The sequence below is a fragment of the Petromyzon marinus genome, chromosome 23 (genome assembly GCF_048934315.1).
Source record: "Petromyzon marinus isolate PM22_M1 ecotype Great Lakes invasive population chromosome 23, UKy_Petmar_22M1.pri1.0, whole genome shotgun sequence".
NCBI classification, from domain to species: Eukaryota; Metazoa; Chordata; class Hyperoartia; order Petromyzontiformes; family Petromyzontidae; genus Petromyzon; species Petromyzon marinus.
The window spans coordinates 5,669,830-5,695,168 of NC_133689.1; the positions used below are offsets into that span (position 1 = coordinate 5,669,830).

At 49.5% G+C, this 25,339-nt stretch overlaps 1 protein-coding gene across 2 annotated transcripts; it reads left to right on the forward strand.

The window, feature by feature from the left end:
• Positions 1 to 2,169: 2,169 nt before the first annotated feature.
• Positions 2,170 to 25,283, forward strand: LOC116945227 (neuronal acetylcholine receptor subunit alpha-2-like). Of its 2 annotated transcripts, XM_032959535.2 has the most exons (6): positions 2,170 to 3,405; positions 7,050 to 7,201; positions 15,031 to 15,075; positions 16,363 to 16,472; positions 17,383 to 18,847; positions 20,157 to 25,283. In XM_032959535.2, exons 1-6 carry the CDS (start codon positions 3,345 to 3,347, stop codon positions 20,280 to 20,282), a joined length of 1,959 nt encoding a protein of 652 aa, XP_032815426.2. In that variant the 5' UTR covers positions 2,170 to 3,344; the 3' UTR covers positions 20,283 to 25,283. The 2 variants fall into 2 exon arrangements, with proteins under 2 accessions (XP_032815426.2, XP_075925096.1); XM_076068981.1 differs by lacking the exons at positions 2,170 to 3,405; positions 7,050 to 7,201 and adding an exon at positions 9,915 to 12,028.
• Positions 25,284 to 25,339: the final 56 nt, after the last annotated feature.

The following is a 25,339-nucleotide window of genomic DNA, read 5'->3' on the forward strand; positions in this document are numbered from 1 at the left end:
ACGTTGAAGGGAAACAATAAAATAATAAAATATATTAAATACATTAAATATATACTTTTTATTTTATTGTTTCCCTTCAACGTGACTTTACCGAAAGAGCTAAGAATATGAATTACTGCAGTCACGAAAGCTTTAAATCAAAATTTAACCGCAACATGTCGTAATAATTCCCTTTGGTGAATTGCCTTTTGGGGAATTATCAAGGAGAATATCTGACGCTTAAGATTGACAAATAGTGAGCAACTCAAAACAGCCGTGCAGAACTGCTCTTCCACAGTATGCAGCCACCATCTGCTCGGAAGAATCTGTCAAGGAGAACGTGGGCAGGGATCGAGCCGTGGGCTGCGACTGGGGAGCAGCACCCAGATCTGTTCATCCTAAAGAAGCTCCGTGGCCACCCTGTAGATGATCACGATTTAGTGACCTAGATACAATTTGAATGATGTTCTAAACGGGCGAGAAAGATATTTGGCACATTTTTAGCCCGATCTGTTACTCCAATAAAATATGAAATATATTCATCCAAGAAGAAAAAAAATATAAAAGCCCAATCTTTTCATAATTCGGCCCCCGTAAATGTATGGGCCGGTGGTTGTTTGGGTGTCACTGGGCATAGCCGTCTAAAGTTATACTGCTGGATTAAGACCAGTATACAATAATTTAAACTTGTAACACGCACAGTATTCACTCACCATTGAACGCAGATACCGACAGAGAGATGCAATGAGCCAGAGACAAGCAGGAAGGTGCTCGGGTGAACTTAGAGCAACAATTGCCAAAGCTCTGCGGTCCTTTATATATTCAGATGTTATCGCACCAACGAATGAGTGTTTGCAAGTGGGAGGAACCCGGAGCACTCGCAGTCAGCCCACGTGCACGAGGGGGCTACATTCTGTCCCCGTACAAATGGACACAGATGGAGTTTCGTTTACATTTCGCTCTACCGCCGTCTCCTGGCAAGCCAGATTATTGCACCTTTCTCGACACCCACGGGAAGCGAGTTTGCACGGTAATTGAGCGATCCATCAACCCTCGCTACTGCCTCCACAGTGCTGGATTCCAGGCGTGTGTAGCCAACACCGCATGACTATGTAGCATTGCAGTGGCAATATATATACCGTGGTTTTCCTCTGGAATGTTCCACCAGCTTGGGTTCGACACATGTGAATAAGAAAGGCTTCATAGCTCATCGGATTAATCAGCTTCAATAAAAAAAAACTCAACACTAGAAATTAACGCTGCCTCGACAAGGAAAAAGTATATTACAGGTGACGTTTCAGGCAATGGTCCTTCATAGTATATAGAGAGGCCACAGAGGTAAATGTCGCCACTAGGGAGACAAAGGCGGCAGTGCGTAGTGCTGGCCACCCACCCCTTTTATGTGCCGAGCAGTCTGTTACAAGGTTACATGGGTGATCCCTGTCCTTGTCTGAGAGCGACCGGAGCGGTTGGCGGAGTGGTTCGCGCACTCCGCTACGAATCCGACGACCCGAATTCGAATCACGCGGCCAACATATCAGTGGCACATATCTGATCCGAGATAGACTCGACTCAGCCTCAAACGGTGGCACTGGAGAGACAAAGGCAGCCGGGCGTGGTTTTTGGCCACATCAACAACGCTGGCTCAGTGCTCTACTGCCCTCTGAGCCACCGGGCCACCTGATTCCATTCAGGCGTCCCTCTTTGAAGAAAACGCAAACCATGGAAGGCAGGAGAGTGCGGCGTGATGATATTGTTGCTAAAAACCGCGCATTGTTGTTATCAAGCATCATCTCACGTTCAAACAAATTTCAAATGCAGCATGAAATGTCATGCCACGGGATTGCTGTTGTCGTTTCATATTGCCCCGGTGCTGCGGATATGAACTCCACGGGGCTGTAATCGCAGCCAGTAATACATTACATCCATACGTGGTACACACGTGGTCTATTTGTGTACGCTGTCACGATTGCGTGAATGTATGTATGCATGCAAACAGCATATCCGTGTACGTACACGTGTGTACGTGCGTGTTTGTATGTATGTATGCATGTTGGAGGGAGCGGTAGCAGAGCTGTTCGCGCGCTGCGCTACGAACCTGGCGACCCGAGTTCAATTCCCGCTCACGACCAACACCAGTTACGATTATCTGAAACGGTCCTGGGCCTTCCCTAGATTGACCCAGCCTCAAATGAGTACCTGGTGCGATGTGTAAATATCGCCACGAAGGAGACAAAGGCGATCGGGCGTGGCGTTGGCTACCCACCCCCTCGTGTGCCGTGTCGGCCTTCATAGGTGCTCGCTAACAGCACTTGCCCGAACAGTCTGTTCCAGGCTATACGGGGGATATTTGTCTTTGTTTGTTTTGTATTCATGCATTTATGCACTTATGCGTACATGTATTGAACCATGCGCATGTGTTCCACATTATGCGCGTAAATATCTGTGTTACTGTACATGTATGCGTATATGTACATGCGTGCGTGCGTGCTTGCGTCTGTCTCGGTGTGTACACGTGCGCTGTGCGTGTGCGAACTTCAGAGCGGCGAACCATGCACGCAGCTCCACTCAGCCCCTCCTCCTCCTCCTCCACACACCCCACTCGCCCCCACCTCGACCTCCCTCCCTTAAGCAGACACGTGCACCCATCCACACACACTCACACTCCTCATTCTCGCAGAGACGATGCTGCCGATATTGCGCAATTTACGCACAGCGAGTGTGGCTGTGGTCGTGTAATCCAAATGCTGATGTTGTTGCTGCTGCTGCTAAATCTAATCATCATCACCACCACCAACCAGCAGCATCTTCATTACCGTAATTATCATCAGCGACTTTATCATTAGGACGGTGGTTAATCAGCCATCATCGTCATCACCACCACCACCACCACCGCAAACGGCACCGTGATCACAATAATCGGTTTGGTATTCGCACGAGCGGCACTCTTAACGAGCTCGAATTTGTTCAATGCCATTCGAGTCAACGCGATTGCAAGAGATTCTCAAGACGGGGTCAAGTCAGCCCGCGCTACTCTTTGCCGGGAGATCACGGGCGCGGAGGGCAACAAGGGGCAAGGCTGCGATCGACAAGGGCAGAGCGGATTCTGCGAGGGTAGCCATAAAGTCACGGAAGCCTTGCCTACCCATCTTCGCTGGGACCACCCCTCTCCTCCTCTCGGCCGCCTCCCCCAGGACGCGTGTCATCTCCACGTCGTGGTGACCGGGAGAACTCCGGACCTTCTGCTCGACGCGGCCTCTTGACCAGCCCGCTTTGCAACCAGCGTCGGCGTGTGGGTTTCGCCCGGTTCCGGGGAATGTAACTCATGACATTCTAAAAGTGTGGCGGGGGGGGGGGCTGTCGGAATGAGGAGCGAGGAAGGCATGCTGGCCATGCTGCTGTGTGGGACCGCCTTGCTTGCGACGTGTAAGTTGCAAACGCGAACAGACGACACGTGTGTGTGTGTGTTGCTCAACCTCACATTCATGTACAGAGCAAAATGCGTGCCAAATACGTTAAATGCACTTCTGTGCATAGAATCACACACTTACACGAATCCGTCTGTTCATTCAAATGAGCGTCCATTCATCCATTCACACCCGCGTACACATATAAAGACGAATATCCACCGTGTAATCTTACGGACTTTTGGGGAAAGTGCCCCAACAGTATACAGATAAGGGAGTGCCTGTTAAGGCTGGAGCGCATACAACACACGCGTTATATCATAATCACTCATATACGAGGCATGTGTACTTTAGATAGATAGCTACACAGAGCCCTGTGTACATGGATCATACACTTACATACCATGCATGCACATGTATAAATGAGTGTCCATTCATTCAAATACGTAGTACACTCGCACCCGCATACACACATGCAGACGAATATCCACTGTGTAGTATTGCAGACTGTTGGGGCACTTGCTAATCAGCGAGCACCTATCAAGGCCGCAACTGCACACGAGGGGGGGGGGTGGGATGGCCAACACGACGGTCGGACCGCCTTTGTCTCCCACACCAGGCGCACAATGTTTCTTTAAGGCTGAGTCAACCTAGGAGAGCATACGCATTTCTATACAGTGCAACACGCATTCGTTTGTATTGGCGTTGTTTAAATCGGGGGGGGGGGGGGGGGGCGAAACTCCGGTTTTAACCGGTTACCGATTTGCCGCACACATAGAAATGTCTAGCACAATAATGGACATCGTTTGTTTTTCCTTTATTTGGACAATGTAGAAACGAAGGCAGCTGCCACAGTGGTTGCGATGGTTCGGTCGCAGCAGTGGTGAGATGTTAACTACTTCGCCTGGTCTACAGGCGCTCATGGGTTCGATCCCGATCCTGACACCTGCCGTATATTTGAAGTTTTCACGTTCTTACCGTAATCGCGTGGATTTTTCTCCGGGTCCTCCGGGATTTTCCCTACGCATTTAGAAACACGCGTGCAGAGTATTTGGCCGCTATACATTTACCACGTGGCGGGCCACTATGTTGAGCAATCATTTGTGACCAGATCGCTCGTGAAAAAGAGCTGCGTAGCTCCGTAGGCCTTATCTGGTATAATAAGAAGCTTTTTTTGATGAGTTTATAGATATTCAGACAGGGTGACAATACGACGGTGGGATACCCATTGAGATGGGCTAGGAGAAACGAGTGATAGATCTGGGTAGAAAATAAGACGCGTTGAGATGGGAAAGGTGGGAAAGAGATGGAAGAACAGGTAGATATGCATTCGTGTGAGACGATAAAAGATCCGTTCAGTCGCGATTGAAATAGGTGGTCGGAGAGAGATGCACTCAGATGAGAAAGGAAAAACAGCGATGAAAAACAATGTTATTAAAATATTTAACCTGGAACAAAAAAATCCTTTGAGATTACACATCTCAAATTTTGCCAGGGTGTCCAAGGGTGATGATTGACACATAGCAGACACGTAATGCCACGCGTAAACAGACATAAAGAAGAACGATAAAAGACAGGAGTCATGCATTAAGATAGGACGAGTAATCTGTAGAATAGACAGCAGAGGCATGTATTAAGATGAGATTGTCGGAGATTCAAGTGAGAATGTGTGTTCAGGATGCGTACTTTACACTATAAACAATTTTTATTTTACCAGATAAGGTCCACTGAGCAAAAAGCTATTTTTCAGAAGCGACCTGGCCACAAATTATAGCTCAACGAAGGTGGCTTATCACGTGGGAATTCATAGCAACCAACACTCTAAACGCATGTTGATTCTAAATGTAGAGAACAAAAACCAGAGGATCCGGAGAATAATCCACGCGACCGCGGGGAGAGAGACATGCAAACCTACCAATATACAGCAGGCGTCAAGGTCGAACCCACGACCTCCTGCATACCAGGCGAGGTAGTCAACATCTCACCACCGTGGCACCCTATAAGACATGAGAGAAGTATTTCAAGACGAAGGCGGGAGAAATGTGTTTACATATGAGACTTAGACGAGAGGCAGGAGATACGCAATAAGCAGAGATGCACGATTAAGATATGTTCAATGAGAAGAGAGGAGGGATAAAGTGAGACTAGAGAGAGAGAGAGAGAGGTGAGGGACACGAGAGAGAGAGAGAGAGACGGGTGCTGACCTCAGTCACGCCACCAGATGTCTGCCGCCACTGCCGCGATGCGGATTAAAGCCCCATCGGTCCCGTCCCTTGCGTGACCACTGGACCAGTTGCCTAACTTAATTGCATCATGCAGCCGTGTGAGATAATTGACGTTAATAGACTCGGTGCAATCCAATCCTGTTATTAGTGTTGCGAGAAGAAGAAAAAAACCATGTTACGCTTATTCAAGCTTTGAATTTTAGCCCATTGTTGGTGGCCCCTCATGTATATATATATTTTTTTATGAATCTACAGAGACTTTGAGTAATTTGGGGACCTAAGCTTTTGCTTGGTTTGCTTGCATCTCGCGCCACCACGAGATGCAAGCAACTGCTTTTTTTGCGTGTTAGTTTGTTGTCCTCCTCCCTGCACCTCCGATTAGCACAGTTTGTTACGTACGGTGGTGCTTTAAGAAGTTCAACACACATACACACACACATTCCACTACCTGGTGGTGCCTTTAGTAGGGTCGCCACCTGTCCTGAGTTTCCCAGGATCGTTCTCTTGTTGAGGTAGATGTCCTGGGAAATATGCAAGTCTTCCACGGGACTTTTAAAGTGCTTTTTGTGTCAGTTGTGTAATAATACACCACTCAAGATAATGCATTTACATGTAGGTCTTCCCACTTCTAGACGTATGGTATTGTGGGATATGCTCTTTCTTTCTTATTTCCAAGCTATGCCTCGTTATTTTTTACAAGACTTGGCAGACCTGGGCGCCGCGTGCCACATCATCAAAGCAAAGGCAAAACACAAGACTTCATTGAGCGTCATTGAGGAGAATGTCTTCTTTTGAAAATCTCTCCACGTAAAAAAAAAGCTTTTTTTTACACATCCCATCAGCCTAACACAGCCTGATGTGAGTGCGTAATTTCCGCAGCATTGTTTCAACGCGAGATGAGACTCTGAATGTCGAAACCATTCCCAAAGTTTTATTGTGATGGGTGCACCAATGCTGCTGAAATTACGCACTCCCAGAAGGCAGTTGTGGCTAATGCGATGTGTAACAAATATGGGAAGGGGACCTTCGCACGTGTGGCGTTACGTGTCGGAATAATAATTTACATTCATAAGGCGCAATCCATCCAGGGATCTCAGTGAGCCGTGCACGAAGTTAGGAACTGTTAATACTACAAAGCGGTGGTCTAGTGGTTAGCATACTCTGCTAAGGACCCGGCAAAACCAAGTTCGATTCGCGCTCACAGTCAACATCGGCAACGAATCCCTGTAACAGTCCTGCCGTCTTCCCCAGGGTCGACTCAGCCTCAAATAAATACCTGTTTGTTTTTGAGGCTGAGGAGACAAAGGCAGTCAGGGCGTGATTGTTGCCCACACCGTCCCCTCGTGCGCTGTGCCGGTATTCATCGGCGCTTGCTCAGCGGCACTTGCCCCAACGGTCCGTGAATGCCACATGGCGGTGCATCTTTATCTTTGTGCAGCGTGCGGACTGAGTCGTCAGCGTTCCTTGGCCGAGGACCGTCTGTTTCGGGTGCTCTTCGCGGGCTACAGCCGCTGGTCGCGACCCGTGCCCAACATCACCGACATCGTGAGCATCACCTTCGGCCTGTCCATCGCTCAGCTCATCGATGTGGTGAGTACATTTGTCATGGCGATAGAGCCTGCATGTGGTGCAAGGGGACTAGCGGCCACGGGAGGCAATGACAGGGGTATCAGTTGTGAGTGTGAAGGGACTGGTTGCTAGGGGAATGTTCGAGAAGGCAGCGTGGTCAGGTGACGGTAGGGTCTGCCGGTAGAGGGAGCGTCCAGAGTCAGCGAGAATGATCGAGAAGGGATGGGGGGGGGCGTGGCCTCGTGTTGGTATATAAGGAGGAGATGCGCGGGAGACTCGGGGCTGTTGCAGTGGGGGTCTCCGCCTGATGTCAAGTGAACGCGTCTTCATTAAAGTGCCATCTCAAGTAGACGTGTGTCAAACCGTCATTGCACATTGACAACGACAACGGGAACAACGGCAGCGGCCGCCATTCGCCACTAAGTGGCGGTGACGTCGCCACGGCGGCTCTGTGCCAACGCCAGGTGTACTCCGATGCTATTGAAGGCTCGCCGGCAGGAGGTCACGGGACAGATCCCGGTGCGTTGGGTTGACTGACTGAGATGACTGGTAGATGCACCACACCTGTGCCCCCTACCGTGCCAACGTGCTGCATTTTAGTCGCCCAGCGCTCCGCTTATTGTTGCGAGCATCACACTCGCACATGCACGCACGCATATTTTTCTAGATTGGTGGGACAAGCGATCATGTTTGCGAGCACCTATTCATATTGTGACACAGTTGCACGAGGGGGATGGTGTGGCCACAACAAGCCGGCCGCCTTAGTTTCCCCAGTGTTGATGTTTACACACCACACCAGGTACCCATTTAGGGCTGAGTCGACCTAGGGGAAGCCCATCTAGATTTTACTGCAGTAACCTTGACCTTGGGCTATGTGTACCGTGGTTATTTTCCGCAGTCCCTCCCCTGTATTTTAAAGAAAACGGTAGGAGTGCATCTTATAATCTGACACAGACGCGTGTGTGTGCACAAAGCCAGGGTCCCGTGTACAGATAAAGCATGCAAAATTCAACATGCAACTATTGTTGTAGGATCTGAAATGGCTTATGTCAAAAGATCAAGTATCCACGCGGATCCTCACAGATAGCAATGCTGGGAGCGTGACAGTGGTTGCTAGGGATTGAGTCATCATTTCTGCTTCACCAGCCAATCAACTGCAAGTGTTCAGCCAATCACCTGCAAGGGGGAGGGGGGGGGCGGGGAAGGGGTGGAGTGGGGCTGATTGCATGCAGCCAATCACCTGTAAGGATAATTGCAGCCAATCACCCGCAAGGGTGACTTTTAGCTCGGTGCCAAGTGCCACGGAGGCTCGTCTTCTCATACCGAGGGGAAGAGCAAAATTGCTTGCGGAGGTGGCACCACGCTCGTTTTGTGATGCGGGATGTCCACCTTGGTGGAGCGCGCCGAAAGCGGCAGCCGTGGCGACAGCGGTGCGGAGCCACGAGAGTTGAGCGCCGTGCGTCTGTGTCGCTCCGTGGCCGAAGCTGTGTGAGCGGTGGCATCGAGTGGAAGCAACGACGGCTTATCGTCGTGTCATCGATGTCGCCAAGCGTGCTAGGGATAACTACTCATTGTTTTTTTCGGTAATGTCACGTATGTAAAAATACAATAAAATTATATTAAAACAAAAAAAACCAATCACGACGTTTCGATCACAACGCAAGCGATCTTCATCAGGTGTCAAGAACAAATCACGGAGGTAAATACAACAAAAAGATGAGAGACGAGAATTCAACAAACCTGAAAAAACATGTGAAGCACATCCAGTCAGGCCAACAACACAGTTAGACACTTCCTGGCGGACCACGAATTTCTTTATTATCTTTCGATTTAAAGCTTTCGTGACTGCAATGATTCATCTTCTTTGGTTCTTTCGGTAAAGTCACGTAGAATGAGAATAAAATAATAATATTCTCACGACGTTTCGGCCACAACACAAGCGGCCTTCATCAGGTGAAGGGACGAGACTGTCTGGTAGGACAGCGCTGGAGTGAATGATCTTAAGGATGTGTGGAATCCCTCCCCGTAGAGGCGGTTAAATTTCGATTTAAAGCTTTCGTGACTGCAATGATTCTTTATTATCGTGCTAGGGATGTCAATGCGCGTGTCAGCCGGACCCCCCCCCCCATCACTTTGGCCCATGTGTAGAAGTTCTGCAGCCTTCATGCTTGTAGCTGTCCATTGCCTTAAAACAATACAATATATATAGAGTAACGTGAGTGTGATATTTTTTGCGAGAATTAATTTGCGCGAATGCGTGATAGTGCATGATGCTGACGACGTTTGTAAGTATGTACGGTGCGAAAACATTCAACATACAATACATGAGCGTATTGTATGTTGTTTGTGTGTGTCTATCGCGAGCCATGCCAGCCTTAATAGGTTCTCGCTAACAGTCTATTAAAAGGCAATGTGGGGGGGGGGGGGGGGGGGGGGGGTTTGTGTCTATCGATGACACCAATTGTCTGTTTGGGGAGAGTATGTACGATTAAACATGCGTGTATTTTGTGTGTTTGGGTATGTGTGTGTTTGGGTATGTGTGTGCTTGTGTGTGTGGGTCTTTGTATGTTTGTCTTCGTTTGCGTCTGTGTTACTGATGCATTTGTTGAGTTTATTTAACAGAATAGTTGTGCTTATGCCAGGTAACCTTCATCAAAAGCTTTGCAATTGCAAATGTCGCGAGCAGGGAGCGGCGGTGACTTGAGATTGATTCTTGACCACGGCTAACATCAGTGGCAAGACCTTCCCACCCCACTCCCTATCACCAACCCGCACTGACAAGCGTGCATAGGTGATCGTGTGATCGGACAGCCCCACGGCATGGGGACACCTATCATCCAGCAGTGGATTGAGAAATACACCGTTCAATATCTATCACGTTCATTTGAACGCGACGCGTTCGGCAAGACACGTGTTTCCTTGGGCCCACGGGTGTGTGTGTGTGTGCGTGTGACGGCTGAATTGGTGATTTATCGCAGGCGCATTTTAGATGTATGCTTGCGCGCTATCAGTAATCAAGTGTGAAATCCTTCAGAATCAGAGCGCAGGGGAACGTCTTGTCGATAACACGCTCTCATAGATGCCGAGGCTCAACAGTGAAGTATAAATGAGGTCAGTAAGCCTTGAACTTGCAGGATTTATCGCGTCTCCCGTTGTAGCGACCTCGCAAGACATCAATCCATTGCGAAACAGGATGATAATGCTCAAACCCGCCAAACTATGTGCAGTGTTCTGACTTAACATTGGCATCGACTTATTTTCATTCACAGCTCACGCCTCCCAGCTCCCGTTACCGCAGCGTACACAACCAACAGGGGCATCCATATCCCACCTAGCGATTGCGTCAATTTGGACAGGGCCCGTAGATTGATTGATGAGGACGAGATCATTGATAAGATGAGATTTGATTCGATCCCATGTTCCCCCTATTGCAAAAGAGACACGTAATGAACCGTTTGCCGTTTTTTTATTTTTTTGCCGGGTTTCCAATGAATGTATTTTGTGAAAGTGTTCAGCCTCCTTGTCAATCCACTGCTGGGTGAGGCCTCCCTGTGCTGCATCGAGTCGTAGAAATTACAACAAAGAATCGTTTTTTTTGTGTGATACCGAGGAGGGGCACTAGTACACATAGCAAAAGCTCGCTACACATTCATCAACAGCACTATCCTACAGGGGAGGATATAGATATTAAAGGCAATGTTTTTGGGCAATCTCTGTTATAAGGGGATATTATTTTTATTCCGAGGGCAAATATTCCTGATACATAACGAACCCAGTAAACGGTTCGAACCACGCACCAGCGTTGGTAACGACGTTCGCATTTTTACTGGGATTGTGGTGAGTGTTCAGTTTATTTTTGTTACATCAGTCATACGGTTCGACCACAGTTCACCAATCACTTGTTTAAGTAAGTGTCATTAATCTGGATAAAAACGTGAGAGAATTCCCTCGGACAGAAAATAATAACAAAGCATATATACATCATTTATATCTAGTTGAATACATCTATCCGTGACGATGTATACGTCCTCAGTCGAATTGCAAAGTGAGTCCTAAGTCGAGGTAAATGGCCGCAGCTGACATATTCCAACCAATCAGTTGTAATCAGGACTGCTGTCTGGTAACATCAAGCACACAGCGGCAGTAGTTGCCGTTCAAAGGAAACAATTCAGTTTCAGCAAACATTACTCGGGTCAACGTTTTTAGTTAAAGTTGTTTTTAAATATGTAATGAGATAGTGACATCTACCGGTTGGAAAAGGGAAGCACGGGTACAGGCACCACTATAAACATTATCCAATCCCCAAGGGAGAGGTATCTGGGCCACATGTGAAGGGCGGGGCTGGCCGAGAAACTCCGAGAACCGGCTAGAAGGTTCCACGAGAGGGCGTGGCCGGAGGCGGAGCCTAGCCACGCCTGCGGCAATATAAGCGTAGGAGGACTCGGCGTCGGTGTGGGGAGTCTTAGGTCCGCACTGCGTCAGAGCTCGCTGTCATCTCTCTCCGTCGTTCGGCCACGTGGCGGATCTCCTGCGGAGTTCCACCGCCCTTTACCGGCACGCTGTCAGCCAACGGCGAGGCCGGGAGTGGACGGGCGGAGCCCTGCCGTGTGTGTAGTCTGTAACAACGCTAATATCCAAAGTGTGTACTCGGAAGAGGGAGAATATAACGTTAGCCTGTGCTGTGCCAGATTGTGAAATAAAGGAGAGTACCCTCTACACGACGTGTCGCGGAAGTCGCTCAATTACAAATAAATAAACATAAAGGCGCATCCCTGCAATTGCTTGTTCAAAGCTGCCGCTACCAGATGGATCTCCACCAGCGGGAACTCTGGAGAGCCCATCGAAGAGGTAATTTGGCCTACTCTTCCATGCTGGCCAGACGAAGCTGGTCACAATTACCAGTGAAACGTCGTACTCGAATTGTAAATATGGATTTACTCTCCAATACATCGGTGGGCTTACGTGACAAACATTACTAATTGGCTGTGTCGGGTGGTGGCCGGTTTAACGACGCATTTATATTCACGTGATATAACTAAAACACCTTTATTGTGAATAATATTGGTCGCGAAAACTTAGGTGTTAAACTGAACATCGCAAACCTATTGACTTTACTGAGTGGACATAGATTTCAGGGATTCAAGCAACGTGCACCATTGTTTCAGCAGCCACACCGTGAGATCGAATTGGAAACCCCGTGATGAGCCCAGCAACATTTCTTTATTACTCATCTGCGTTAATTCTCCTGCTTTGTCTTAAAAAGCATCCCAGTTTGTCGGGGAAACCCTCAGTCGAAAGCCGTTCCAGCGAGCAATACAATCAACACTACCTCTTTTCTCTCCGCCTGATGAAGACCGCTTGTGCTGCGATCGAAACGTCGTGGGTTTTTTTGCTCTTATTATTTTCAATTTATTAATTTTCAGTTTATTATTATTTTTATTTCCTATCTACGTGACTTTTACCGAAAGAACCAAGAATAGAATACGATCACGCGAAAGTCGCCACCTAGTGCCGACTCGAGTCTTGGAGGCAAGTCTTGGGGCAAAAGTCCGAATTTTGTTTTGCCAGAGTTGCTGGTCAGATTACACAAAGTCCGGTCAAAAGCGAAACGTTCTTCACACAACAGTGACAGCCAATGGACGAATGGCCCGAGAGATGGAGAACACGTCCCCCGAGGGGAGATGGTGCGATGGAATCGATGCGTGCGCATCGGAGCAATCGGGCGAGGTGGCAGCAGCAGCAGCAGCTTTGGGGAGGCCTTCATCCAGCAGTGGATTAACACATGGCTGATGATGATGATTATTGTTTTATAGTTTTATTATTTTATTGTTTTTTCTTCTACGTGACTTTACCAAAATAACCAAGAATATGATTATGTTTTTTTTTTATTATCTCTTTACGTCTCTGATAGTGCAGCTATGAGTGGCTGGGGCCTTAACGCAGAGGTTTGCAGTTAGATTCCGTCAGGCCGCCCTGGTTATCAATGCGGCTGTTTTAAAAGCAATAATTTAGAGCCGTCCGCTTCACAGTGGGCGTTAAAGATCCCCTGAAGTCATTAGAAACGGATCACCCAATTGGGATTTCACAGCAGCAGCATCACTTATTGCCCCTCTACTGACAGACAAATGCCCGCTGACAGGCCAGGCGCTGAGTCATTTAGTGCTGCGCAGCGACAGCTGGCTCTGGGGGTGCCCTTTTTTTATTGTGTTGAGATGAGCGGGTGGCTCGTCACACTGTCGCTATGCACGTCACCCCGTGCCTCCGCTGACAAGTTCGGCACAACGCGCATTGCACGCGCTGCTGCTGCTGTTGTTGCGCTCTTGCAACACGGCCAGAGTGTGAGCAGGTTTCAACACCGCGGTCTGTGCAAGACACGTAATTCAGGCTCGCCATCCCATGAAATAAAATAAAAACATGTTAAATCATTACCTTTCTTTTGCGATTCGTTGCGCACGGTTGCAATCTACTTTGGTCAATTGGTGTTAGCCGCCGAAGGCGTGATGCGTTTCCCTTCTCATTCCTGTTTGCTCCGCTCCGTTGTAATGCGCACTGATGCCCACTTTTTTCAGGGCGATATTGGCACGTAACATAAAGATCGACTTATTGATTGAGGTCGATGATGATATAAGTAGAACTTTGTATTTTACCAGTTAGGGCCCACTGAGCAACCAACATCGGGGCCGTCCATAAATGACGTCACGCACCTAGGGGGAGGGGTCAGACATTTGTGACGAGGGGGGTTTGAGAAATGTGACGTCACATCAAAATGCGCAACTTTAAATAAATATAGACAACACGTTCTACTTAATTAAATAGACGTTTTAATTAGTGTTTTCTCCTACATCAGAGTGCAGCGCCACATTAAATACGCACTACAATAACAATAGTTTAAAGCGATTTGAAGCATTATTTATTTGGGGGGGGGGCAGAGCTTTGTGACGTCATATTTGAGGGGGGGGGGGTCTGACTTTTTGTGACGCCGTGTGACGAAGGGGGGGGAGGGGGGGTTAAAAATCGTCCACCAAAATCGCGTGACGTCATTTATGGACGCCCTGCGAAGCGCCTTATCACGTGGGCATTTATCGCAGTCAGACGCTATGAAACGCGTCCGTTGTCTCCGTGATTACGGCCGTGGCATCGCCCTTCCTGCACGCCAGATCACAGGCGAGCCACCACGCTCGCTCCTCACAGAGCCCGGCTGGTGCGGGCGGACCCTGTCGACTCGGCGTTCGAACAAAGTCGGGGAAGGCTTTGAAAGCGATCCGAGGCCAATGTTCACGCAGAGCACATCCGATTTGGATTATCCCCCCCCCCCTTATCTTAGAACAGGGGTTGGGCAACCATTCGACTCTTAAAGGGCTCCTTTGTCACGTTATTCTCATGGGATCGTGAAATATTTAGTTTTTTTTTTTAAATACGCCAAATTCGAACAAAAAAATGTCTCTTGTTATTTTTTGTTACATTAGAATAACGTGGTGCATTCAACGTTTTGGCTGGCCCGTGCGTTACGCAGAGTTCCGTACACATCTGTGTGACTGTATTTAACACAACTCAACCCACACGTCAACAACGATGCCTTCAGATAAAAAAAAGAGATGTAATCGGCGACGTTTCAGGCAATGGCCCTTCTCCAAAGCGCCATGGCCATTCTTCACTCTGGCGAGCGAAGATCATTCTGCTGACATGTCGCTGATTATATAATATATATTTTATTTTTATGCAGTCGTGTTGATGAGCGTGTTGTGTTTCATTATTAATTGTGCTTGTACACCGCTGCCAGAGCAGTAGCAGCTGCATGACCAAATACTCCGCATTCAAAGGCAGTTTGTCCTGTTGTTGTTGTTTTTCAGGATGAAAAGAATCAGATGATGACCACAAATGTGTGGTTAAAACAGGTATGGCATTCATCTCGCACACAGGTGGTGGAAAACACATAATGGGATATGTCTGTTGTGACGATTATTTGTACAGAGGTCATCGTGGTCCCATAAATCGTGAATTTGAATAAATTCCATGAAGTCTTGGTAATGCCTCTCTGTAGACGCACACTAAAGTTAGGCTCTGTCCATTCTTTTCCATCGAGAATGTCACGCATCGCGAGTAATGGGAACTGTGGCGCCTGATTCCGTGACCTTTCCGTTCATTAAAAAAAATAATAACAAACCGTGATTCTTGCAAGAAAAAATGTCACGCCAAAATCGTAGCATTGATAGCGATGAATACTGACTATTGTTCTGACACTTGCATTTTAACGTTACATTCACACCGGCTGGCTTTGTTTTCGTGAAAGAATGTCTCGAGTTGACTACTAACTGTGCACTCTGCAACAACAGCGGTTGATGTATGTAGAGAGACCGGCTCCCGTCAGGAGGAATGTGGAATTTCCACCACTGGCTCAAGGCTACCGTCAGTGATGAGCACCATCCCATTTCTCGTTTGAGCTACAGAGATTTGTAATTTTACAATTGGCATATTATCACGAATAAAACTACGCTGGCAAAATTGAGATAAGCAAAGGAGCAGCCCTGCAATTGCTCGCTCAAGCCACTGCTGGCGGTAGGGCCTCCACTCGAGGAAACTCCATCTCGAGTGATATTTGGGCTACTCTTTGACACTGGCCAGACGTCTTGGACTTTACCCCACCATGTGCGACTTGCCGGTCAACTAACTGTGGTGAACCCATGTCCACTATTGGGTGGGCTGGGGGGGGGAGAACCCATGTCCACTATTGGGGGGGCGGGGGGGGAGAACCCATGTCCACTATTGGGGGGGGGGGAGTGGGGGGATGTAAAGGTGGGGAGGGTATTTAAGAAACTTGCACGAATAGAAATCCACCTCTGGATTGCAAGCCCAGCCAACCATTGCACAGCCGAGAACACGATCGGGTTAAATATATCACGTGATATTTGTGAGCGTCGGCGTTCGTTGACGACGGTGATGGTTATATTCTTGGTTCTTTCGCTAAAGTCACGTTGAAGGGAAACAATAAAAGAATAAAATATATATAAAACAATAAAATCCTCACGACGTTTCGACTGCAACACAAGCAGTCATCATCAAAGAATATGAATCACGACGGTGATGGTGACGACGGCGGCGGCGCTGGTAGGTGGCTGGCCAGGCCTCTTGACGAAACGGTCCCGTCGGCACAAACCTCATGAGCCGCGGCGCTGTCCCTGCAGGAGTGGGATGACTACAAGCTCCAGTGGGACCCCGCCGAGTACGAAAACGTCACGTCCATCCGCGTGCCCTCCGAGCTCATATGGGTCCCCGACATCGTCCTCTACAACAAGTACGTGCCGAGACGTGCCCACGTGCGTGCACGTGGTGGGTTGGGGTGGTGAGCGGATGCGCCGCGGTTAGCGCGCTCGCGCTACGAGTTCGATTCCCGCTCACGGTTCAATACCAGTGAGGAATATCTGGACCGGTCCCGGGCCTCCCCTTTGTCGACTCAGCGTCAAATGAGCACCCGGTGCGGTGTGTGAACATCGGCACTCGGGAGACAAAGGTGGCCTGGGCGTTGTGCTAGCCACCCACCCCCCGCCCCTTCGTGTGCCATGCCGACCTTCATAGGTACTAGTAAAACAGCACTTGCCCCAACAGTCTGTTAAGGCTATACGCGGGACGTTTGTCTTTGTGTGCCTCAAATGAGTACTTGGTGCGGTGTGTGAACATCGCCACTCGGGAGACAAAGACGGTGCCAGAGAGGGTTGTTGAAGGTGCTACTCGCTAACAGCACTGGCCCCAAAAGTATGTTAAGGCTCTAGGGGGGATCTTTGTCTTTGTGTGTCGAGGTGACAGGACCGGATTCAGCTTGATGTGGGCCTGGGACTGTTATGGGTTTGGGAGCATCCTCTTTGAATGTTAAATTCATCCCCTTGAATGTTTTACCAACACCCATGCCTAAAGCTCGATGTATATTTAACAAAAATAAAATTATACACATTCATCAATAACACTGTAGGCCGTAAAAGGGAACAATATTTATAATCAGTAACGTTTCGGGCAACGACCCTTCCTTATAGCACCATGACGAGGGCCCCCAAGTCATGTCACGCGACGGCGTGGCGTGATCCCTCGCCAGCCCCTCCGCGCGCGGTGTTCGCCCTTCATAGGCGCCGCTCGCAAACAGCACTTGCCCCAGCAGTCCGTCGAGGCTACACGGGCGAACCTTTGTCTTTGTGTGCACGCGCGCCGGCCAGCGCGGACGGAGACTTCGCCGTGACCCACATGACCAAGGCGCACCTCTTTCACACGGGGCGTGTGCGCTGGAAGCCGCCCGCCATCTACAAGAGCTCCTGCAGCATCGACGTCACATTCTTCCCGTTCGACCAGCAGAACTGCACCATGAAGTTCGGCTCGTGGACGTACGACAAGGCCAAGATCGACCTCGTGAGCATGGCCAGGGACGTGGACCTCAAGGACTACTGGGAGAGCGGCGAGTGGGCCATCGTCCACGCCGTGGGCACGTACAACACCAAGAAGTACGACTGCTGTCCGCAGGTCTACCCCGACATCACCTACTCGTTCATCATCCGCCGCCTGCCGCTCTTCTACACCATCAACCTCATCATCCCGTGCCTGCTCATCTCGTGCCTCACCGTGCTGGTCTTCTACCTGCCCTCGGACTGCGGCGAGAAGATCACCCTGTGCATCTCCGTGCTCCTGTCGCTCACCGTCTTCCTGCTGCTCATCACCGAGATCATCCCGTCCACGTCGCTCGTCATCCCGCTCATCGGCGAGTACCTTCTCTTCACCATGATCTTCGTGACGCTCTCCATCGTCATCACGGTGTTCGTACTCAACGTGCACCACCGCTCGCCGGCCACGCACGCCATGCCGCGCTGGGTGCGCCGCGTCTTCCTCGACCGCGTGCCGCGTTGGCTCGTCATGCGCCGCCCGCCCCCGCAGCAGCGGCGCTCCGAGCTCCTCCTGGCACGAGCCGCGCGCCCGCCGTGCGCCCTCGGCGGGCAGCGCAACCACCACAAGCCGCGCCACCAGCACCACCACCAACAGCAGCAGCAGCAGCAGCAGCACCACCTCCAGCAACAGCCGCACCACCACTACCGCCACTTCCTCAACCATCACCTCCTGCCGGAGCAGCCGAGCGGCTTCCGCGACGAGCGTCCGCCGCCCCGTGGGAACGATGCAGGCGGCGGCCCCCCGCTGCCGCCCCCCCGCTGCTGCGCGTGGCCGGGCGTCGAGGCCACCGCCGTGTGCACGTGGGGCACGACCCGCGGCGATGGCGAGCGGCCGCACGAGCGCGAGCGGCAGCGCGACGTGGCGCGGGAGCTCGAGGAGCGGCTGGAGCACGGCGGTGGTGGCTGCTGGGACGTGCCGGCGGGCGCGCTGCCCTGGGCGACGCCGTGCGAGCTGGGCACGCGCGATGCCGGCAAGCCGGAGCCGCCGTTGCCGGGCGGCTGCGCCTGCCGCTGCGCGTGCGGGGAGCAACAGCAGCAGAAGCAGCAGGATGAGAAGGACGAGGTGGAGGAGGAGGAGGTGGAGGAGGAGCAGGAGGAGGAGGAGGAAGCCGCGGATTCTTCACAGCCGCCGCTTATAGCGCGGGCACCGCGACCGCCGCGGCCCCCCCGCCCGAGCCTGGTACTGGCGGTGCAGGGGGTGCAGTACATCGCCAACCACCTGCGCGCCGAGGACGCGCACCTCTCGGTTAGTTGTGGTGGGGGGTCAGCCGGGCGGCGGTCGCGCGCATGGCCGGGCGAGCGAGCGAAGCGTTTTCCTTGAGTGGTCCCCAGAATGTGAATGGCTTTTGTGTTCATCAGCAATCATCGGTCGCGATCTATGGGGCAGATAGCCCGCAGGTGTCCGCTGCACATGTCGGCATTCGCGTCCACTGTCCTTGTCTTGGAGTGCCAATTCTGCTCAAGCCGTAGCCCCATCTTCCCGGCACCGGTCTCTTACGTCGCTAGATCCATTCTCCGTTTGTGACTTTCGCGCGACTGCGGTAGTTCATTTTCTTTGGATCTTTCGGTGAAGTCACGTAGATAGAAAAAATGAAAGTAAATTCAATAAAAAATTACGACGTTTCGATCACAACGCAAGCGATCGTCATCCGGAGGGGAAAAAGGGGGCAGGACAGGATGACGATCGTTTGTGTTGTGATCAAAACGTCGTAGTTTGTTTTTAAATTCACTTTGATTCTTTTTTCTATCTACGTGACTTTACCGAAAGATCCACATAATATATCCATTCTCTGTGAGGTCTTCCATCTCTTTCCGGTTCCTTCCATTTTTCCGAACAACAACACTTTCAAATTTGCCCGTTGTTCATTATCCTCCTACAAATGGTGTCCAAATGGTGCCAGTTTCCTTCTCATCACTGCCTGCATCAGGTCTCCTTCTGTGCGCGAACCTTTTCCTTGCTCCTACGTTGGTTTTTCCTACAGCGCGATGCAATTAGCTGCGGGAAATTTTCTCGGAATGTTCACAGCACTCGGTGAGAAGCGCTACGAACCCCGTGGTCACCTAAGTTCGATCCCCGGCCTTGGCTACAATCAGTGCCGAGTGATTCTGAACCGGCCCTGGACTCCAGTCTCATCCCATGAATGCGTCTGCCCATTGTCAATCAACCTATGGATGAATGATGACTCCCCGAGTTTTGTGAGTCACGTGTTTTATTTTTAACCATACTTCACCACGCTGGACAGTACGGGTTGGTGAAGGGCGGTGGGGGGGGTGTGTGTAAGCGGTGATGGTGGTGTTCACGCGCTGCAAGTGAAATTCACCCGAGTTAAATTCCTGCCAATTTCGTCTCCGAAACCGCGATGGGCCTCCCCCTCGGTCTTGCGTGAAGAGGGAGACCCAGGAATAGTTCTGATATGCACGTACGGTATATTGAACTTCTACTGCACTGTACGCAATCGTGGGTGCGCTGGGGTGGGTGGGGGGGGGGGTTTGAAGGATGCGACGCGATGCTGCCACGTGCCGACTCGCGCGTGCGTGCGTGTCTCCTCGTCCAGGTGAAGGAAGACTGGAAGTACGTGGCCATGGTGATCGACCGCATCTTCCTCTGGGTCTTCATCGTCGTGTGTCTGCTGGGCACGGTGGGGCTCTTTCTTCCACCGTGGCTCGCCGGCATGATATAACCTCCCGTCTCACCTCTCTCCTTGTCGTCCTCCTCCTCTTCCGCCTCTACCTCGTCGCGTTTGGACGATGAGAGGCTGAGCAATGGAGAACCGCGCGCCGGAGTCTCTGGCGTGTGGAAGAAGAGGCCTCAATGTGTGTGTGTGTGTGGGTGAACACTCCTCCCAAAAAGTAACTGGGAACTCCGAAGATCATAGCTTAACACCGTTGCCACCGACATGAATCAATTGACCGATCGTCCACGGTCAACTTCAAGCAGATGGCAGACGCAGAGATTCGTTTTGAAATGCAGAATCTGGACAATTGAAGTAGCGGGGGAGTTTACGTACGACGGAATGTTTTCGTGTAACTCTGCGGTTTTAAGATTCCCGTGTAATCGTTTAAATTCTGTTCTGGGATTTTTGCGCAAGGTTAGTCCACGGATTATTTTAGTGAGCTATTTACCTGTAATTGATTTTTATTTATATACAGCAGGATGCAATTAGCTACGGGAAATATTCTCGACATATTTACGGCACTTGGTGAGGACCGCTATGCACCAGCCATGGACTCCACTCTCATCCCTTTCACCAACCCGCACTGTGCAGCGATCAGAGGTCTGCTTCAACAACCCCTATGACTGAAGCGGTTTGGGGAGGCCTTCATCCAACAGTGGAGTGACAAAGGGCAATCAATTATACGTCGTTGTGACTATTCGCATCATTACCACGCTTTTATATCGCGGCAAATGGTAAAGTGGGGGATCTTTTGTACTCACTCACGCTTTCAAGAATGTAAATTGAACAGCAGCCACGGAATGGAACGCATCCGAGTGTGTGTCACGTCCACCGCGGAGAACAGGAGCAATTCAATCAGACTGTTTAGCTGTGCAGGGGAAGGCAGTCTCGATGTTACAATTTCCTGGCCTCATGGCATAGAAGCTTTTGATTCCACCTTGGCTGGCGCATTTCTTAAATTGTGGCCTCACAATTAGGGCACTTTTGCATTCGAGTTAGGGTCGTGGTGGATTTCCCACCGCCGATCGGCGCGCTTGGCGACGCACGGCGCGAAAGAAGCTCAACAGACTTACGTGAGTGAGTACGTACTTACGACTGTGTTCGCCGATAGCTCAGCATGAGACGTCGCGGCGCCGTCTGTTGCACTGTGGCGTGTTTTAAACACGGCGATGCACTAACGACAGCGAATGTTGAGGCCTGCTCTGTAGTTAACGTGTGCTTGCAACCAGCGCTTAATTTTCTCACTCGATATATATACGCACACAAATATTCTGGAACGCTGCTCGGCTGGCCTGAAGTGGAGCTGATCGGGGCAAGACGCTAACCACCAGAGCACAAGCTACTGCGTGAAGTCATTCCTTTTGAACTGCTTTTTTGTGTTTTTGTTAGTTGTCCTTCCCTCCGAACCTCCGATTAGTGCGGTTGGCTACGTACGGTGCGAAATAAGTTCAACCGTACAAACAGCGCCGTCCATAGTAATCCCCAACAATGCTACGCTATTGCACCATATATACTGATTATTTGGTTGTGGGACCCGCTGTTGTTTGACAAGACGGATGTCGCGTGCCAAATATTGTTTAGCGAACAGCGTGTTCTGGACTGTTATTAAGCACCGGTTGTAACCGTACATAAGACATGCCACACCAGCAGAGCAAAACTCTCTCTCACGTTGTATGGTGTTCTGCTAATACGGCTACTTTTTGATTTTGTGTTTACAAATGTTTGGGATTTTCAACGGCGATATACTTTTTTCCACGTTTTCTTGGGTCTACCACCTGCCCCTCTGACGTTGTCACTCTATCATTGGCAAACGTGGCTACGACAATCCATGTCCTTGGCATGGTGGCGAAAACGATCACCCAGCGGGCCAACTACCACGTTTTGTAATATAACATCATCAAATTAATGTTGCGCTAATGTGAATACCCCATTAAGCTCATGCGAAATAGCGATAATCTAATCGATGTGAAGATTTAATAACGGCATTAGCCATTTAGGAAGTGGCCCTAATTTCATTCACGATGAAAAACTCCCTACTTAGAATTTCCGCCCTGTTAAACACAGTTTAATAGCACGCTTCTTGCTAAATAACAACTTTTGTCCCGCATTAGCAATAACGTTCAACCAATTCTTGGCTTGTTGGCAGTCTCACCGAAGCAGGGTCCACGCAAGGCAATCCCCTACAACTAAACTTCAGTTGCAGGTGACTCGGTGGCCTGCAACTGTACCGCTTGGTGGTGCGGATGTCTGCAACCGATTGCGGGTCACGGCGCAATTGCATTGCTCACAGTCGACCGCAGACTCAAACTTTCGTGCGTCGATCTGCTCGTCGATTCGCGGCGACGTATTTCGACGCCGCGTTTGACGCGTTTTGCCAACCTGCGATTAGTTGTTCGCAAATCCCACCCCACACTGCGAAAACTTGGCAGGACCCTCCTGAAAAACAGAGTCAGGAGACTCGGTGAGGTTTTTGCTGGGTAAAATAAGTCGAATAGTAATAATAATCAATTTTAACACGTAGGCTTTCGAGACCAATATCATCCATGATGCAGTTTTTTTTTGGGTTAGATCGCGTAAATATATAAATGTTTTGTTATTAGACCCGCCACCACCCGACAGAGCCAATTAGTGAGGTTTGTCATGTAAAACAGAACTCGTACAGCACACCGGTGTGTTGGAGAGCAAAGCAACAACATTTAGAATCTGAGTACGACGTTAGTGGTGGTGAGTTTAACGACACATTTATATCTTCTTTGGTTCTTTCGGTAAAGTCACGTAGAATGAGAATAAAATAATAAATTAATAAAATAAAATAACACAATACAATTCTCACGACGTTTCGGCCACAACACAAGTGGCCTTCTTCAGGTGAAAGAAACTGACCTGTCGGGACGACAGAGCTTGAAGCTGAAAAAAAGAGTCAGGAGAGCTTGAAGCTCTGTCGTCCCGACAGGTTTGTTCCTTTCACCTGAAGAAGGCCACTTGTATTGTGGCCGAAACGTCGTGAGAATTTGATTGTGTTATTTTATTTTATTGATTTATTATTTTATTCTCATTCTACGTGACTTTACCGAAAGAACCAAAGAAGATGAATCCTTGCAGTCACGAAAGCTTTAAATCGAAAAGACACATTTATATATTTACGCAATTTAACCCCCAAAATAAACCTGTAATTCTGAATAATAATATCGGAACTTCTCAGAACACCAAGCACATGTGTGCCACCACTTCCCAGAACGGTTCCTACTGCTGCTAACACCGCGATGTTTCCGCAGAGGAGAAGCGGCAGTTAACGTGGGCCGCAGGACAAATGGATTTCACACCGGGACTTCCAATTTTCCACTTTGACCGCTGGAGGTCAGATAGCTGAGCCACCATCGCGGAGATCCCGGGATTGGAATAATCATAATAATACATCTCCTTGTTATGCAACTACTCGCTCCTGTGTGGACAAAGCAGTTGCAGGCGACGATTTGAGTTGTGCGATTTCGAGAGAGATTTTGGTTCGGGGGAAATTACTCGGTTCAGGGATGGGCCCGTCTTCATTAGATGCAGAGTTGATTCTTTGGGCAATGCACTTTCAAACGGCGCAATCGCCAAGGTCAAGTTGCAATGCATGTTGGCGTTCGGTGCACGGCAATTCATAAGACTTCCAGGAGGAGGCTGGTTCGTGGTTAAACTGATGGTAAACGACATTAAACGGACCCGCTTTTTAAGTTATCGCATCGGTGTTGTAACAACCAGGGATGATTTTCTCACTGGATATTTACTAGAACGCTGCTAAGGCTGGCTCGGAGCAGGGATTAAGGGCGTAAGGCACTACCACTAGGGACCCTCTGTTATTGTATTCTATTCCACAGTCACCGCAGCATCACGAGGACAAAATATGGCGAGATGGATGTGACTGAATGCCAAAATAATTCTGGCTGAAATTGGGCGCTGTGTAACTCACGCATTAATCCTGGAAACGTGTCACTAATTGGGACGTGTACGAAGGCACGTGGGGATGATCCGCACGTGCCACTCGCGCCACTCACAACACGCTTCTGTGCATGAGAGACGCATCGCCAAATTCAATAACGAGCTCGTATATATCTCAGCCATTATATACGTGGTATATAAAATCAATATTTTGGTGACATTCCAGCGCCAATATAAAAAAAATAGCGGCATGATTGAGTGTGTGGTAAAATTCGCTCGCTCTTGTCCAAATGACACAAATGCCGTTTTTTTTCCACCGGAGTCTCTGTTGACGCATCTCTTCCACGGCCGTTCTCTGACCCAGTGGGGCGAACTGCCGTGCAAGATATCCTCAGGGGTCCTTCGTCTCGTGAATGATTCCGGTAGCACGACTGGAATACCATGGGGGAGGGGGGGGGGAGTACCAAAAAATAAAGTTAACTCTTGTACTTGTCTCGTTTTTACCATCTCGTGTGTGTGTCTATTTCTGGTTAGCGCCATGAGCACAAAAGGAACATTAACGTGACATTTGCATATCATTTGTTTAATTAGCATGCATTCGTGTGTGAGCATAATCTATTTTAATCGGGGACTCAATCCATCCTCAGGCGTCTAATTGTTAGGTCTTTCTTTTTAAAACTTTAGAAAACTATTTTTTACGGACCAGGTAAGGCCTACTGAGCCATATACGCTGTAGCTCTTTTTCAGAAGCGACCTCTCCACAGAATGATAATTCAACGAAGTGGCTTATCACGTGGACATTCATAGCGGCCAAATATTCTAAACGCACGTTTCTAAATGTAGAGAGAAAACCCAGAGCACCCGGAGAAAAATCCACGCGACCACGGGAAGAACGTACAAACTCCACATAAACCGGTGTCAGGGTCGGGATAGAACCCACGACCTTCTGTATACCAGGCAAGGTAGTTAACATATCGACCCCGTGGGGCCCAGGACAGTCCTGCTTTGAGAAATGTTGTCCACGTGTCCCAAATAAATTAAGAAACAAACTTAAATTTTGTCCCGGTTACAATTTTCAGACCTCGTGACATATTTTTTTTGTTTCCACCTTGGCTTGCAAATGTCGTAAATTGTGGCCTCAC